The following is a 15,089-nucleotide window of genomic DNA, read 5'->3' as shown; positions in this document are numbered from 1 at the left end:
TCTGTTTCCTATATTTTGCTCCTGATGCCCTTTTCTTGCTCCCCACTTTTTTAAAATGTTTTTTAGTATTTCATTTTATCTACTGTGTTATTATATTTCTTTGCATAGTTCTTTTAGTGATTGCTTGAGGGATGAGGATATACATACTTACCTTTTCAGTCTACTTAGAATAAATATTTTTTCACTTTGAGTGGAATGTAGAAAGTTTACTATATATAGGTCTCTTTATCCTCCTTTATGCTACTGATATCTTATATATTACATCTACACACAGTGAGAACACCATATATATTTTATTTCTACTATCAAACATATTTTAAGAACTCAACAGAATATTCTTTTAACCTAGACAATTACCATTTCTATTGCTCTTCCTTCATTCCTGAATGTTTCAGTTTCCCTTATGGTATCATTTCCCTTCTAACTGAAGAACTTCCTTTAGTAATTCTTTTTTACACCAAGTCTGCTGGCAATGGATTCTCTTCCTTTTCCTTCATCCAAGAATGGCTTTATATCACTTTCGTTCCTGAAGGATATTTTCTATGGATATAGAATTCTGGTTGATAATTCTTTCCTTTCAGCAATTTAGAAATATTATGCCACTTCCTGCTGGCCTCCATGATTTCTGATGAGAAATCCAGTCATTCAAATAATTGTTTCCCTATAGATAATGCTTTTCACTGGCTGCTTTCAAGATCATTGTCCAGTTTCATTATGATTGTGATTGGATTTCCATTATGATATGGATTTCTTTGGCCTTCTTGAATCTATAGGTTTTAAGTTTTTCACCAAATTTGGAGAGTTTTCTATGCCAGGAAATTTTGGATTGTATCCTTGACATTTTGAATATTGTTACCAACTCTGGGCCTTGTTTAAATCCTATGGAGAATACAGAGTTTTTGTTTGTTTCAGCAGGCAGTCAACCTGGTTAGGTTGCAGGCAAAGGCTTTTTTTGTTTCTTTTGGTTACTTTCAGGTGTTCAACACCAGGTAGTTTTTGAAAGGTGAACTGACATTGGAATCATAGCCTACAGAAGACAGGTGCAGCTTTTAAAATTTTTGCAGTGCTTTTTGGACCTACTGCATGTGAATGCCTCCCAACTGCTGGTCTGGAATTTGGGTGGTGGTCTACCTATTGAGTTTCTAAGTCTTTAACATGCTGAAAAGAATCAGATCCATACACATTAGCAGATTGGGGGCAGACTCAGAACTACATAAACAGCTTTATAAGGTCACTTTTTTGAGTTCCTTCCTTTCTATGATCTCCCTGGTACTTTCTGATTCCTTCCATTGGCTCTCGGGCCAAAAGAAATCTGGCTTTAGTTACCCTGTGCACTTCTGCCACCATCTTTTGCATCCAGGGCCAAGCAGATAGAGAACAAAGAGAAAAAAATGAAAGTTGGTTCCACCCTCTTGGAAACACAGCCGTACTGGAAAGGTAGGGCTATCTCCCTGAGTTTTGGGTCCTGCAGGCTCCCATTGCCAGTAGTTGACACTGTCACCACCATGGGATTGCTTGGGAGTGGGCTGTAAGAGAACACAGAAAAGGGGGGGGGGGGAAGAAAAAGGATTTCTGCACTCTCTCCAAATATTAGAAGTTACCCTTCTACTTCTTGGGTCAGACCCAAAGGCTTCTGGCACTCCTGGTCTGCACCCCAGTACTCACTTCTAGGTTTCCAATGTGTTGAATTCAGGCTGGGGGATACCAGAGGGGGGAAAATGATAAGACTCATTCATCACTGGTTCAGTGGTACTTCAAATTCTTGTCTTCTTGCCCAACCCACCTGCTATTTTCTTTTCAGAGTCCTCAGACAGCTGCTCTGTGCATTCATAGCTGTATTCAGCAGAAGAGCCATGGCGGAGTGTGCTTCTTAATCTTTATCTGGAACCAGCCCAATCACTACTTTTAATGTAAGAAAGAAGAATGAAATATTTTGACTTTCTTCTCATGCTATCATAAATTTTAACTGTAGAACTAGAGGAATATTTTCTGTTTTAAAAAGAAATAATACTAAATACTATGATATTTCCATTACCACAACAAGGTATTTTTTACTAAAAGGGGAACAATAAATATTAATGAGGGATTTGGTTTTGTTTCATTTTTAGTAGGCAGAAAGGAGTACCTCTTACTGTCCTTGGGCAATTAATTTCACATTTCACTCATTTTGAATTAGTTTTAGAATACAGCTGACCCTTGAACATCACAGGGGTTAGGAGTGCTGACGCTCTATGCAGTAGAAAATCCGCATTTAACTTTACAGCCGGCCCTCCAGAACTGTAATTCCAACCAACTGCAGATTGTGTATTACTGTATTATGCATTTTTGAAAAAAACTGGCATATAAGTGGACCTGTGCAGTTCAAACCCGTTGTTCAAGGGTCAACTGTACTTTCAAGACTATTACCATCATATTGTTGTGTTCAATTTTTCTAAGGGTAACAGAAGATATCAACTATAAAATGCTGCCAACACTGCCTCTAATCACTGACTTAGAGCTGTGACTAAGAGATTTTATATTTTTAAGACACAAAGTTGGCAGGCTAGGGAGAAAGGAGAAGCCAGCCCTTTCAACAGAGAACATATGTAGCCAACAACGCTTAATGGGCTCTGTGCTCCAAGGAGAGTGGGTCTTTCCAAGAGAAGAACAAAACTGCTAACTGTACCTAGAATCTTAATTACTATGATGACTTCATTTGGATTACCTTAGGGTCAGCAGCATTTGATCAAATACATCACAAAACAGTTTGCTAAAAATTAGTTCATGGGGAATTCCGTGGCGGTCCAGTGGTTAGGACTTGGGGCTCTCACTGCCGGGGCCCAGGGTTCGATCCCTGGTTGGGGAACTAAGATCTCGCAAGCCGCACATGCAGCCCCCCAACCAAAAAAAGTCCATGAAAGTGTGATTATAGTATCCAGAAATACTTCCTAATAAAAGAAAAAAATCAGAGTATACAGCATTGCGATTTTCAGAATACATAATTTGGTGTTTTATTATTTATATGGTCTTTAAGAGATTCAATACTTTCACCACCAATTAGTTCTCTTAATAATTTTATTTTGTGTAGATACAAATAAACATGTTTTAGATTTAAGGATTTCAGTTTCCCCCACCACATAAGAACACTCCTCATGGGGACAATCTTGTTTTACTACATCTGCCCAAAATGGCGTTTGATAATAGACATAGCTCGGTAGAAAAGGCAAACGTTACTTATAAGTAACTATTCAATTACAATTATGAGAAAACTTAAGAGCTGGCTACTTATACCCAGTCCCCTGAAAAATAACAATCATAACAATAATAGTAATTATAGCTACCATTTATTGAGCTTTACTGTGTTCCAGGTACTGTGCTAAGGGCTTAAAGGGGATTATGCCATTTAACCCTCAAAGCCCTATGAATACTACTGTCAGCCCAATTTCCAGAGAAGAAAATGGAGGCTTAGAGAAGTACTGTCTCAAAAGCCACAGAATTGGGGAACAGTGGAGCCAAGATTGCAACACAGGCAGTCTGCCTTGGAACCCCTGCTCTTAATCACTGCTGCAAGCTACAAGGACTCAAAGAACTCAAATAGAAGTCTCTCCCTTTCCCGGTTATCTTCATAAAGTAGTGTTAAAAAGTGGAAGATGGGGACTTCCCTGGTGGTCCAGTGGTTAAGACTCCGTGCTTCCAATGCAGGGGGCGCGGGTTTGATCCCTGGTCGGGGCACTAAGATCCCACGTGCCGTGGAGTGCAGACAAAAAGTAAAAAAAAAAAAAAAGAAAGAAAGAAAGAAAAAAGTAGAAGATGTAAATGAAAAAGAAAAAGGCCAAAAAAACCTCCGGTTATCCTATGGGGGGAAAACACCAAAACCCAAAAAACCCTATACTATTTGATGTTACTTTTCTTAATCAAGAAAACAAAATGCCATAGCATACAGCTCAGAGAAAGTCATATAATAAAAGTACCAAGAAACAAAATAAATAAAAATGTATATATAGCATCATTAGGCTCACTTTAGTCTAAATACAGAATATCCCAGTCAAGAAATCAGTAATTCTTGAGAAGTTAAAAACTTAAAGAGAAACAATATATATTCATGTAATATTTTATTTACTGATCTCTCTGAAACATGCCAAAATTCATATGGGTAATGGGACTTGCCATGTTAAAACACTGGTCAACACAACAAATTCCTAACAAAAAATATTTTAATGTAGGAATCAACATGTGAACATTACATTTAGGTGGTAAAACTCAGGTTACAAATATAAGATAAATATCAAATAATATCATACTTCTGGTTTAATGGAGAACAGTTGTGAGAGTCATGCTTAACACCTTGGTTAAGTAATGAGAGAAATGGGTGGGGGTGTCATAGAGGTATGCAAAAATTTAACAGTTCAAATAATCCTTAGCCCTTCTGAGAAAATATAGATGGCAAATATGTGGCAAATATTTCTGTAATATGGTGGTTTCGATCCATTAGTGAGCATTCTGTTCATGCATTTATAGTAACAGCAGATGTTTCTGAGCACTGAAAATTAGATTCAAAGTTAGTCTTTGCTCAACAAGTTAATGATACTATGAATCCCTTATATTTAAAAATATAGTTTAAATTTGTAAAGTTTAAGGTAAAGCATACTTGTTTTCATAGTTATTTTTAGATATAATTGAGACTACACTACCATATATAATCAGCTATACTGCTGTGCAGTTAATTCCAGTTAACATATTTTATATTTGCTGGTCACCAACAGCACAAAATTTATGCTCCAAAAGAAATATATCAATCCAGCAAAATGGTTCCATTTAATTTTTCTTTTAAAGACAGATTAACTAAATTTAAGGAAGAATTGGCTTTTCTTGATATCTCATTTTCAAATTACTGATACAAACTTACCAGAGAGTAATTATTTATTTTGCCTAACATCAAACAATCTGCAAAAAGTTTCCAAGATAGAGCCATTCCTTGTTCCATTTCCAAAAATAAATAAAGGCTTTTCTAACTGGAAGCATTTACAGTCCTAGCTCTCTAAAGTAAACATTAAAAAACAAAGTACAGAAAATTATCTCTTGGCTTCTGAATAGCCCACTTAGTTACATAAAGTATTTTCTGTCCCAACACTTTCTCAAATTCAAAAGATATTTACTTCCTAAGAACATGACAAACAGTCTTCATTTCAAACCATTCAGTCTGTTTCCATGGCAACACTGCGGGATTCCTTGGCCACCATAAGTCGCATTAGTTGACTGTGGAATTTCTCAATCTTCTTTACATCTTGAGCTTGGTCTGTTCTATACACCAAACACTGTCAGAAATTTTAAAAGCACACATTAACTATGTAAAACTAGATTATCAATGACGTAGCAAACATATGATTGGATACAATTTTGAGTCTTTTCCTGCCACTGTTTTGCTCTACTTCCTCTGGAGGTCATACTAAAGGAATTACATTCAAGTTTCCAGGTCCCCCACAATTACATTCCTTAAGTTTAGTATTTTATAATATTTTAAATGCCACTGCTGTGGTTAAAAAACAAACTGAACTCTATTAGAAGCTTCTCAAAAATGACCAGTTGAAAAATGTATTCAAATTCTGCCATGGTCTGATGAGAAGACTTCAAGATTGGAATTAGATACTTTCTCCCTGGGATCTGGTCATAAATGATTGAGTTACAGTGGGAAAAGCATATAAATCTTGGGATCCCTTTCTCTATTTGTGAAATGGGAGGGGGGGAGGGTTAATGATAATTAAAAAAAAGTCTGGAATCCCTTGCTTACTGCTGGTCGCTACCTAAATCAAACGAGATAAATCTATGCAACCTTGATTTTCTGACATTACTTATAATTTTTAAACCAAACCAAATTCTTCCTTGCTATAAATTCAATTCTTCATTAGATAGATACTTAAGATCTGTTTATCGTTAGCCATAAAACCATTTGTTCTAGAATCTTCAAAATTATCAAATTTAAGCTGCCAGTCTTTTTTTCATCTTGTAACACTGATCCATTTTTCTTTAGCCCATCTTAGATTCACGTGAGTTTTAAACAATGGGAACTTCATGATCCTACAGTAATATTCATCAACTTAAGTAATTTGGAGTTCAACCCCATCACGCACAACTGATCTGAATTCATACAGCCTTTAAATCACTTACTTAAAAAAATTTTATCCACGCATTGTACAAATTTGTCTAACAATTTTGTAAAGTGGCCATAATCATCTCCACCGTTTCAATTTTAGTATATGTTCTGTAGAAGAACAAATACCTTCTCACTACAGTTTAGTGAGAAGAACAAATACCTTCTCACTAAAATACACAGAAAGATTTTAGGTCCACAGAAGACAATATTATAAATCAGTCATGGCATTGGAAAAAAATGATGCATAAATGGGACTAGAAAAAAGTCAAAGCTCCATGACGATAATAATGAAGTCTAACATGAGTTTTGTGAAGGAATTATTAGCCATTAAAATGAATTACTGAAGTATACAAACTTTTCTCTAAGAGTCATTAGAAAACAAATTTTTATTTTGGAGCTGATTCATATATTTACTGTTTAGGAGGATGGGTTTGATTGTGTCTTTGGTCCCTTCTAGACATGGACTAGTTCTCAGTAGTTTTAAGAAAGGGAACAAAAAGTATTTTTCATATTTAGATCTTGTCACAGGCATCATCAATTTTAAATAAAGTTCTTTCCAATACTGCTTACCATGAATCCTTAACTATATTTAATCATTACCAGAGGCAAAAAGTCATCATCTGGAGATAAAGCCTCTTGTATTGAATTCAATTCTGCATTTTCCTCTATTTTTAAAGCAGGATATACCAATTTCTCTTCAGTAGATATATCCATTCACTCTGCGACAATCATAAGTAAAATTTTTCTCAGTGTGAATGCTCGAGATTCAAGTATACATTTACTGAATCTACTAAGTGCAGGCACTAGTGCTAGGCACTTCCACATATTTCATTTACACTCCACAACAACCCAACTGGGTAAGCAGACTATCACTGTGGCACTTCATAGACAAGAAAATTATGGCCCCAAAAGCCAAACTTTTGGCCTGAACTTTCCCCAGGATGAAATGCTGGTAGATGGCTAAGCTAGGATTCAGATCTCTTGAATCTAGGTTTAGCACAATACAGCTCAATTTATTCTTCCTTTTTCACATTTTCACAGTTACTTCACCAAACCCAATTGGTTCTTGGAAGACATCGTAATCATTAAAAGATCTGACTTCACGCAACCTCACAATGGAACCCTGAACACAAAAATAGTAAAATATATGACCAAAAAGTCATTTTTAAAGTCACTATTAAATTTTTAAAAGAATTAATCCATTAAAAAAAAGTGTTTGCTAAGTACCCTCTGGGTCAGGACACCATGCTAGTCACTACAAATACCGGTAAGAATATTACTGATCTATCTTTATTATTTTGAAGCTCACAATCTATTAAAAGTCAAATGTGATAAGACAATTGTGACACAGCACAAAAAGAGGCAGAAATAAAAGAGATGAAGCAATCCTTTTGAGCTGGGTTTTGAAAGATAAGCAGCAGGCTTGTCACACTGGGGCAGGGGTGGGATTCAATATTGCAGAGATGGAAACAGACTGTTCAAAAGCTCAGAGGCCTCAGACAGCATGGCATATGAAAGAAGCCCTTAAGTAACATTGAAAAGACGAAGATTAGACAGGATATGAGGGTGGAATTTACATTATGAGTGATGACAAGCCACTAAAGATTTTTTTTTTGGCCACTAAAGATTTTTAAGCAGGGTAGTAACAACCAAATTTGCATTTTTAGAAACCACTCCGGCAGGGCAGCACAGGACGACTAAAGGATGAGCTGGAAGCAGGGACACAGTTAAGCCTATTCTACTAGTCCAGGTGAGTGACGCTGAGCCCTTAAAGTTACGAGGTTAGCAGTCAAGATGGAGAGTTCATGGCAGAAAATGAGACGAGGGAGCTTGAATCAATAATTCACAAATGCCCAGCAAAATGTATGGAACTTACCGGAGGATCAAAATACAAGTTTTTCAAATGAAGGAATAGTTAACGTGAGAATGAGGGAAAGGAAGGGACCAAAGATGATCCCCAGGTTTCTGAGCAGGTAGATGACAGTGCAACTAACAGAGAAAAAACAGGAAGAGCCAGTTTGGTAAGAGATGATGAGTTCCATTCTAGACAGGCTAATGTTAACGAGGAGAGGAGGAAGGATGCTCAACTTAGAGCTAGTCAGGAAGCCAAAAGAAAAATATGAGCTAAAGGTACAAAACTGGAAACAGACAGATACAGGCACTACTGGACTTAATGGGTTGGTCCAGAAGTGGTATGAAAAAATCAAGAACAGAATCCTGGAGAAACCAATATTTATGGGGGCACATCAGTGAAATAATTAGCAAAGATGAATGAAACAGAAAAAGAAAAACAAGATAAAATGGAGCACAGATGCCAAAATAATAATTTCTACAAGAAGTGGTTTTCTCAGAAGCAGCCAGGAGGTCACATAAAATATGAACTGCTGAGACTACTGGGTTTGAAAATAAAGGGGCTGCTGCTGAGCTCTCACCAAGAGCAGTCTGAGTGGAAGACTTCACGCAGAAACCAGATGGCAGAGGGGTAAGGAATGAATGGGGTGTGAGGAACAGACAAGAGTGAGCAGACAGGGGAGGTCAGAAATATAATTATAGAGCCTATAACTTGTGTTCAAATACCATTATTTACTTCTCACACACGTATAAAGAAACCTTCACCCCTCATATCCACTTTTGGTCTCTACGTTCCTCTTGCTTAGGGTCCGAAGAGAGCAGTTATTAAACTACACTTAACATACTGCATTAATGAAGCAAGTTGAATTATCTTTCCAAGTGCCTATAACAATAGCTTCCAGACCAAGGTTCTTGACTTGGGAATGCAATGTGAAATAAGCATCCTAATGGGTGACCTGCATAAATTCTATGTAAATAATTTCAAACAAATGATTAACTCAAACAAATCTGAAAGTATGCAACAAGTAAAAATGTATACTTACAACTAAATCATCTGTTACTTTAATACACAAACTCCCATCAGAATGCCTATATTTGAGAACCACACGTGCCTGAAATAAAAATACATATTTAGAAACAGTGAAGTCAGAAGACATTTCTCATAAATAATTTAGTCTTCAGGTGGGCTAAAATGGATCCTTTTAGAATTAATAGCCAAAACATCTAAAGGCACCTTTACTGTAAACTTATTGAAATGCGGGAAAACAGCATTTTGTTCATTTCTATTGCTGCAATTTTTTTGAGACTTAAAGTCAGGTATTTTATTTTCAGCCACTTTGAAGAGATGTACTGAAAATTCCCAAGACACATCCATATTCAGAGAGCCTGTGAGACTCTTAAGGTGGTTTGGCATTTCTTGCCAGTAAGAATAATATACTGAAGGGTATTCACAGCTTGCCACCTCAAAGTATACCACTTAGGCATAAGGAATGTTTTGAGCTGAAGGCGATTAGCTCTCTGCCCTTTCTGGCCAAAAGCAGGACATAAATTAACCTTTGTAAAGGTGACATAAGTTTCCAATTGTAAAGGTGTTTCCCTCTCCCTGGGAAAAGAGAACAAGGTTTGTTCCCTAACAAACCTTACTAAACAACTCTTCTTTCCCATACATTTCCTAGTCACCTTCTCACAACTTACCCCCTCCCAGAAGCCCCAAACCTCTTTTCCTTTGTCCAGCCTCTTTCCCACCCTTTGTTAAGATGGCGTATAGGTCCCAAATTCCTCAGGTCACATTTCTTTGTGAACTTCTGTGCTATGTATGTTTCTACCTGTTAATTTGCAGAGCCCCAGTTATAAAACCTAAGAGAGTAAAGGAGAAAGTTTTTTCTCCCCTACAATACCAACACACCTAGCCACAGAGGAATGATAGGAAAAGAAGCGGAAAAAAATAGCAGAAATGGCTAGTTAAGTTCAAATCCATTCCCCAGGAAAGAGCACTGCAGTCGCAGTTCATACTTTCCATTTTCCCATGGCTCTCAGGAGGTGGACTCAGGCTACGTTACTCAGCAAAATCACATCTTTATCATGATGGCACAAGATGTCTCCATCAACAACTTTCTAAATCCAGAATAACTCCTATATTGAGTGCCATGCTACACAGCACTTTTTGTTGTTTGGTATTCTACAGTTAGGAAGCCAAGAAAATGATTTAGGTATTACGATATTCCAATAAAAGAAGACATCTCCCAATAGGGTTTACAACTTCCATGAACATTATTTTTACTTCTTTAAATGATGGATTCAAAAGTGTACTGCAGCAGAGTCAAGTTTCTTGTTAACCAAAATAAATAACTCTTGTTTAGTTTTAGCTAGCTGTTTTAAAAAGTGCTAAGTATCTATAAGCCAAAACAGGAACATAATTTTAAAATGGTTACAATGTAGCACAGAACCCTCAAGACAATTCTGGAAACTAGATAAAAAGGGCTATTAGAGCTTTTCCTACAGCTTTTCCCATTCTGCTCTCTGCTCTCCTGGGATTGCAAAAAAAAAAGTCATACCACCCTGAGATTTGTCTTGGTGAGGGAGGAAAGGGAACGCACCAAGCACTTAAGTAGGTATAAATAATGAAAACTAGGTTAAGTACCTTTAGACTACCTGATTCTATTTATTGAGCTATTAAATTCAGTTTTACATATTTAAAAAAATTCAGTCCTCCAGAAACAAAAGGAAACTGAAACTAAAAAATATACTAAGCATGACAACTACGTAAAGTTTTAACTCTCACTTAAAAGAATACTCACTGGTGAGTAGGAGAAATGAGAGTTAAAAGGTCTGTGGTACTATAAGAGAGTCCATTTTGTAACTCAGGGAGCGCCTAAGTTACCATGTCAGATGCCACTAAGAGAGAAAAAGAAATCAAGGTTCTTGCTTTCTTAGGAACTTTGAATTCAACCAAGCAAAATAATCAAAACATAAGACAACATAAATTAAACCCTATAAAGGCATATACAGGTAAAATGTTAAAAGAGAACACAAGTAATTTAGATTGGGAGAAGGGGAAGTGTAAAAAGGCTTTATGGAGATGGCTTCAGAAACGCATTTTTTTTTTCTTTTAGGGAAGAAGTTAGGAGAAAAGCTGAAGTGGCAGTCTGAAGATATGATGCATTATGTAGCTTCATGAGACTAGGGCTGAGGATGGTGGAAGTGGTGGAAGACAAAGCCAGCAAGACTGGAGAGAGGGTCAGACTGGGGAATGGGAGTCCGGATGTCTACCACCAATCAATGAAGAACCAGTTTTAAAGCAGGAAACTGAGAATTCAATTTTTGTGTTTTAGATAGCTGTGGTAAGAGAGTGAAGAAGGGATTTTAAAAACAGGCAGACTAAGAGGTTATTACATGGTCCAGAAATAATGCCATCTTCAGTTAGAGCGGATGCAAAAGAGAATGGTAAAAGGTGATAGATGTAATCAACAGGGAGAGAAGACCGAATTCTGTAAAACAGATCCCAAAGAGTTCTGACAAAATTTCTTTTCTTTTTTAGTCCCAGCAGTATGGACCGGTAGAAATAGCATGAACATGGGGTTTAGAGACGTGGGTTCAAATTTTAACTTCATTTCTTAGAGATTAAGCAAATCATTTAATGTATCTAAGATTGTTTATTCATCTACCTCAAGGGGCTGTCTTAATTGTTCACATAAATTATACAAATAAATATATATATAAAATGTCTGTCACATACAAGGTACTCAATATAACTGTCAGTCTCTCCCCACTCATCCCCTCACCTTCCTATCAAAAAAATCACTAGTTTTTAACGAGTGCAAGGTTATCATAAAAAGGCACAAGTTTTTAGGCCACTGGAATTTTCTGATTGGGGAAAGAGCTCAAAGATTCTCGCTCTCTTGCCTATACTAGACATGCCTTGCTAACAGCAATGCTCTATAATTACCATTTTATTTTCATTTTCCCTAAGAATGACCACATTCTTAAAATATGATTACTCTTGATGTGAATTTGTATATTCTTTAGTATCTTTTCAAATATTTTTAGTTTACACTGTGGGTACTTCTGGACAAAAATCCTGTATTGTCCTCATGGTGCTTAAAGAAACAGATGGCCCTACACACAAAATCTACCAAATGGAGGAGCCAGAAATTGTGTCATAAACAAAGTACTCAATTTCAAAAATATCTAACTCATTTCATAATTTGTTATTATTACATCTTTGTATTGCAAAGAATGAAACTAAGAATGTTTTACAGCTTCTTGTTACTTATCTAGGTCTAAAAAGCTAGCAGGATTTTTTTTTTTTTTTCTGGCTGCATTGGGTCTTCGTTGCGGTGTGCGGGCTTCTCATTGCGGTGGCTTCTCATGTTGCGAAGCAGGGCTCTGGGCGCGCGGGCTTCAGTAGTTGCAGTACGTGGGCTCAGTAGTTGTGGCGCACAGGCTTACTTGCTCCTCGGCATGTGGGATCTTCCCGGACCAGGGATGGAACCCGTGTCCCCTTCATTGGCAGGCAGATTCTTAATCACTGCGCCACCGGGGAAGTCCCGCTAGCAAAATTTCTAATTAACAGGGAGCTGCTTCAAATATTATTTAGATGACAATAAAATAAATAAAAACCTGAGAGGAAGAAAGGTCAAGACCCAAATGCTATATTCTCATCCTTGCGACTTCTCTGCTTTTTAATAATAAGCTAACCTCTGACACTCGCTTGTTATAATTTTTGTGGGGGCCATGAATGAATTACAGGGATCCATGGGCCCTCTAAAATTGTTTACAAACTTCTACGTACAAGTGGATTTTTCTGAGAAAAGGGTGCAAGCATCTCATGTTCTCAAAAAGGCAGTGACCTCCAAAAGATTAAGAACCACTAAGCTAATGGCTGTAGATGCCTCCAAACTGGGGTCTTCCCAAAATTTCTCTGCGGTGGCAGAAAAACATAACCGTTTTATCTTACACGAGGTAGTACGGGACAAGGGCACCAAAACAGCTGAGGGACAGAAGGCCGAAACTGCAGGGAGAGAAGTCCTGCCCTTAGAGACACGTAAACCAACGACAGCCATAAGGGATGTTCAGGGATTGGGGGCGGGGGAAGGCTACCTAAGCGCCCTAAAATGACCCCGATCTTGACCGTTTCAGGGCTTCATCGGGCCGTTAATAAAGGAGGAACAAGTGGACTTGGCGGGGTCCGTCTCTCCTCACTCACAGCACCTACTAGGATGCTGGAGAAGCTTCGGAGGCCGAGCGGACAGCAGAGAAGTTATCCTGACCGGGGGCTGGGACAGAGGCACTGGCCCCTCCAGTGATTTACCTTCATAGGGTCTGCGAGGTAGAGCTTCTCCGCTGCGCGACTGAACTCCTCCCAGGTCTGGTACTGCGGCATCGTGGGCCCGCGGCAGAACAGGAGAGGGAGGCAAAGCTACGGACCTGAGGCGACGCGACGTGGCCCACCTACCTCCCTACCTCTCGCAGCCACCTACCGCGGCAGAGACCCAGCCGCTCAACGATGGTGGCGCCTCTTCGCACCAACGCCTCGTTCCATTGGACTGCCCGGACCGGCCTCGCCCAATGGGAAGGAGGGATGTTGCCAAGGAGGAGGTGGAGCCCCGAGCGTGTGACTCTGGGAGCCGGTCCAGAGAAGTGGAGAGAGGGGAAACGATGGAGGTTGCCACAGCGCCCCCTGTAGGACTGGAGGAGGATCTGTCCCGCTGTTCTTTGGGCTGGACTCCAATGGTAAAGCCCAGGTTTCTTCAGAAAACATTGAGCGGCTTAGTGATAAGCGCTGGAGCTACAAGAATGGAGACATTAGGGTCCAGCTGTCACACCTACAGCTTAGTAAAAGAGAGAGGAGACATAAACACAAGAATGCAACCGAAAACTTTATGTGATGGATATTTATGTCGGGTTAGTAGAACACAAAGGAAGAGTGAGCACGTGTGGGTGGGGGGATGCTAATAGTGATGGCACAAGCTGAATGTAGATAAACATGGTGGATGTCCAACAGGTGGGCAAGGCGGGGCAGGACATCTAGGCCCACTTTAGATCTGTAGTGTATTTAATGTGATAGGTATTTGGGGGATGGGGGAAGAGAAGAATCAAGGGAAGAAATCATGTCATCACTTAAGCCAGAAGACATTTGAACTTTGTTCTCCAGGCAATGGAGTGATGTAGAAGGGTATTTTTCTTTAATCAAGTTTATTGAAGTATATTTTTTTGTACAATGAAACACACCAGTTTTAAACGTACAGGTTGATGCATTTTGACACACACACACACATTTATATATTAAAACCATTGGGTATATGCCCATATACCAGATACCACAATCAAGATAAGGAACATCTCTATCTCCAGAATAGTTCCCTTATGATTCTTTATATTCAATCCCACCACCTGCACCCCTAACCCCGGACAATCACTGATCTGCTTTCTGCCACTCTAGTTTTCCTGCCCATGCAAGGGCTTTAAGCTGATTTGCATTTTATAGGGCTCCAGCTTCACACAAAGACTGAAGTGAAGTGGCAAACCTGGAGATGGGGAGACCTCTTAAGATGCTCATGCAGTAATACAGGCATATAGATAACTAAAAAGGACCTACTGTATAGCACAGGGAACGCTACTCATTACTGTGTAATGACCTATATGGGAAAAGAAATCTAAAAAAGAGTGGATATATTGTATATGTACAACTGATTCACTTTGCTGTGCACCTGAAACTAACACTACATTGTAAAACAACTATACTCCAAAAAAAAATTTTTTTTAAGGATATATTGTACAGCACAAGGAATATAGCCAATATTTTACAAAAAAAAAAAAAAAGCCATGGATCTGAATTAAGGTACTAGCTTAGGAATGGAGAGGAGGAAACAGTTTTGAGATTTACTCAGTGAATGATGTGGGGTATGCAGGAGAGGAAAAAGTAGAATGACTCCTGGGCCAGTGGAGGTGGTGATGCCATTGACTGATGCAGGGGAAAGGGAAGAAGAACAGGTCTGGGGGAGATTGGGGAAGACAATGAGCTCAGTTGTGAGCTTGATGAGTTTGAAATATCTTTGGGACATCCAGGTGAAGATGTCTGGTAGCTTAGCTGGGTATCTCCATCGGT

General features: G+C 38.6%; 1 protein-coding gene across 1 annotated transcript; it reads right to left on the bottom strand.

Moving 5' to 3' along the window:
• Nucleotides 1-4,131: 4,131 nt before the first annotated feature.
• SRP9 (signal recognition particle 9) lies at nucleotides 4,132-13,510 on the bottom strand. The gene is made up of 3 exons (XM_061185357.1): nucleotides 13,293-13,510; nucleotides 9,025-9,093; nucleotides 4,132-5,294 (listed from the first exon to the last, which is right to left on the bottom strand). Exons 1-3 carry the CDS (start codon nucleotides 13,362-13,364, stop codon nucleotides 5,175-5,177), a joined length of 261 nt encoding a protein of 86 aa, XP_061041340.1. The 5' UTR covers nucleotides 13,365-13,510; the 3' UTR covers nucleotides 4,132-5,174.
• Between the last annotated feature and the right edge of the window lie 1,579 nt (nucleotides 13,511-15,089).

The sequence above is a fragment of the Eubalaena glacialis genome, chromosome 3 (genome assembly GCF_028564815.1).
Source record: "Eubalaena glacialis isolate mEubGla1 chromosome 3, mEubGla1.1.hap2.+ XY, whole genome shotgun sequence".
Classification (NCBI taxonomy): Eukaryota; Metazoa; Chordata; class Mammalia; order Artiodactyla; family Balaenidae; genus Eubalaena; species Eubalaena glacialis.
The sequence above is the reverse complement of the archived record's forward strand: the minus strand, read 5'-3'. Positions and strand labels throughout refer to the sequence as shown.

Excerpts from the sequence above, each read along its gene's own strand:
- SRP9 (XM_061185357.1), bottom strand. The coding sequence starts at position 13,364 with ATGCCGCAGTACCAGACCTGGGAGGAGTTCAGTCGCGCAGCGGAGAAG. Across the intron at positions 9,094-13,292 it reads ACCTCGCAGACCCTATGAAG|GCACGTGTGGTTCTCAAATA; the intron begins GTAAATCACTGG and ends TTTTTATTTCAG. Across the intron at positions 5,295-9,024 it reads AAGTAACAGATGATTTAGTT|TGTTTGGTGTATAGAACAGA; the intron begins GTAAGTATACAT and ends AATTTCTGACAG.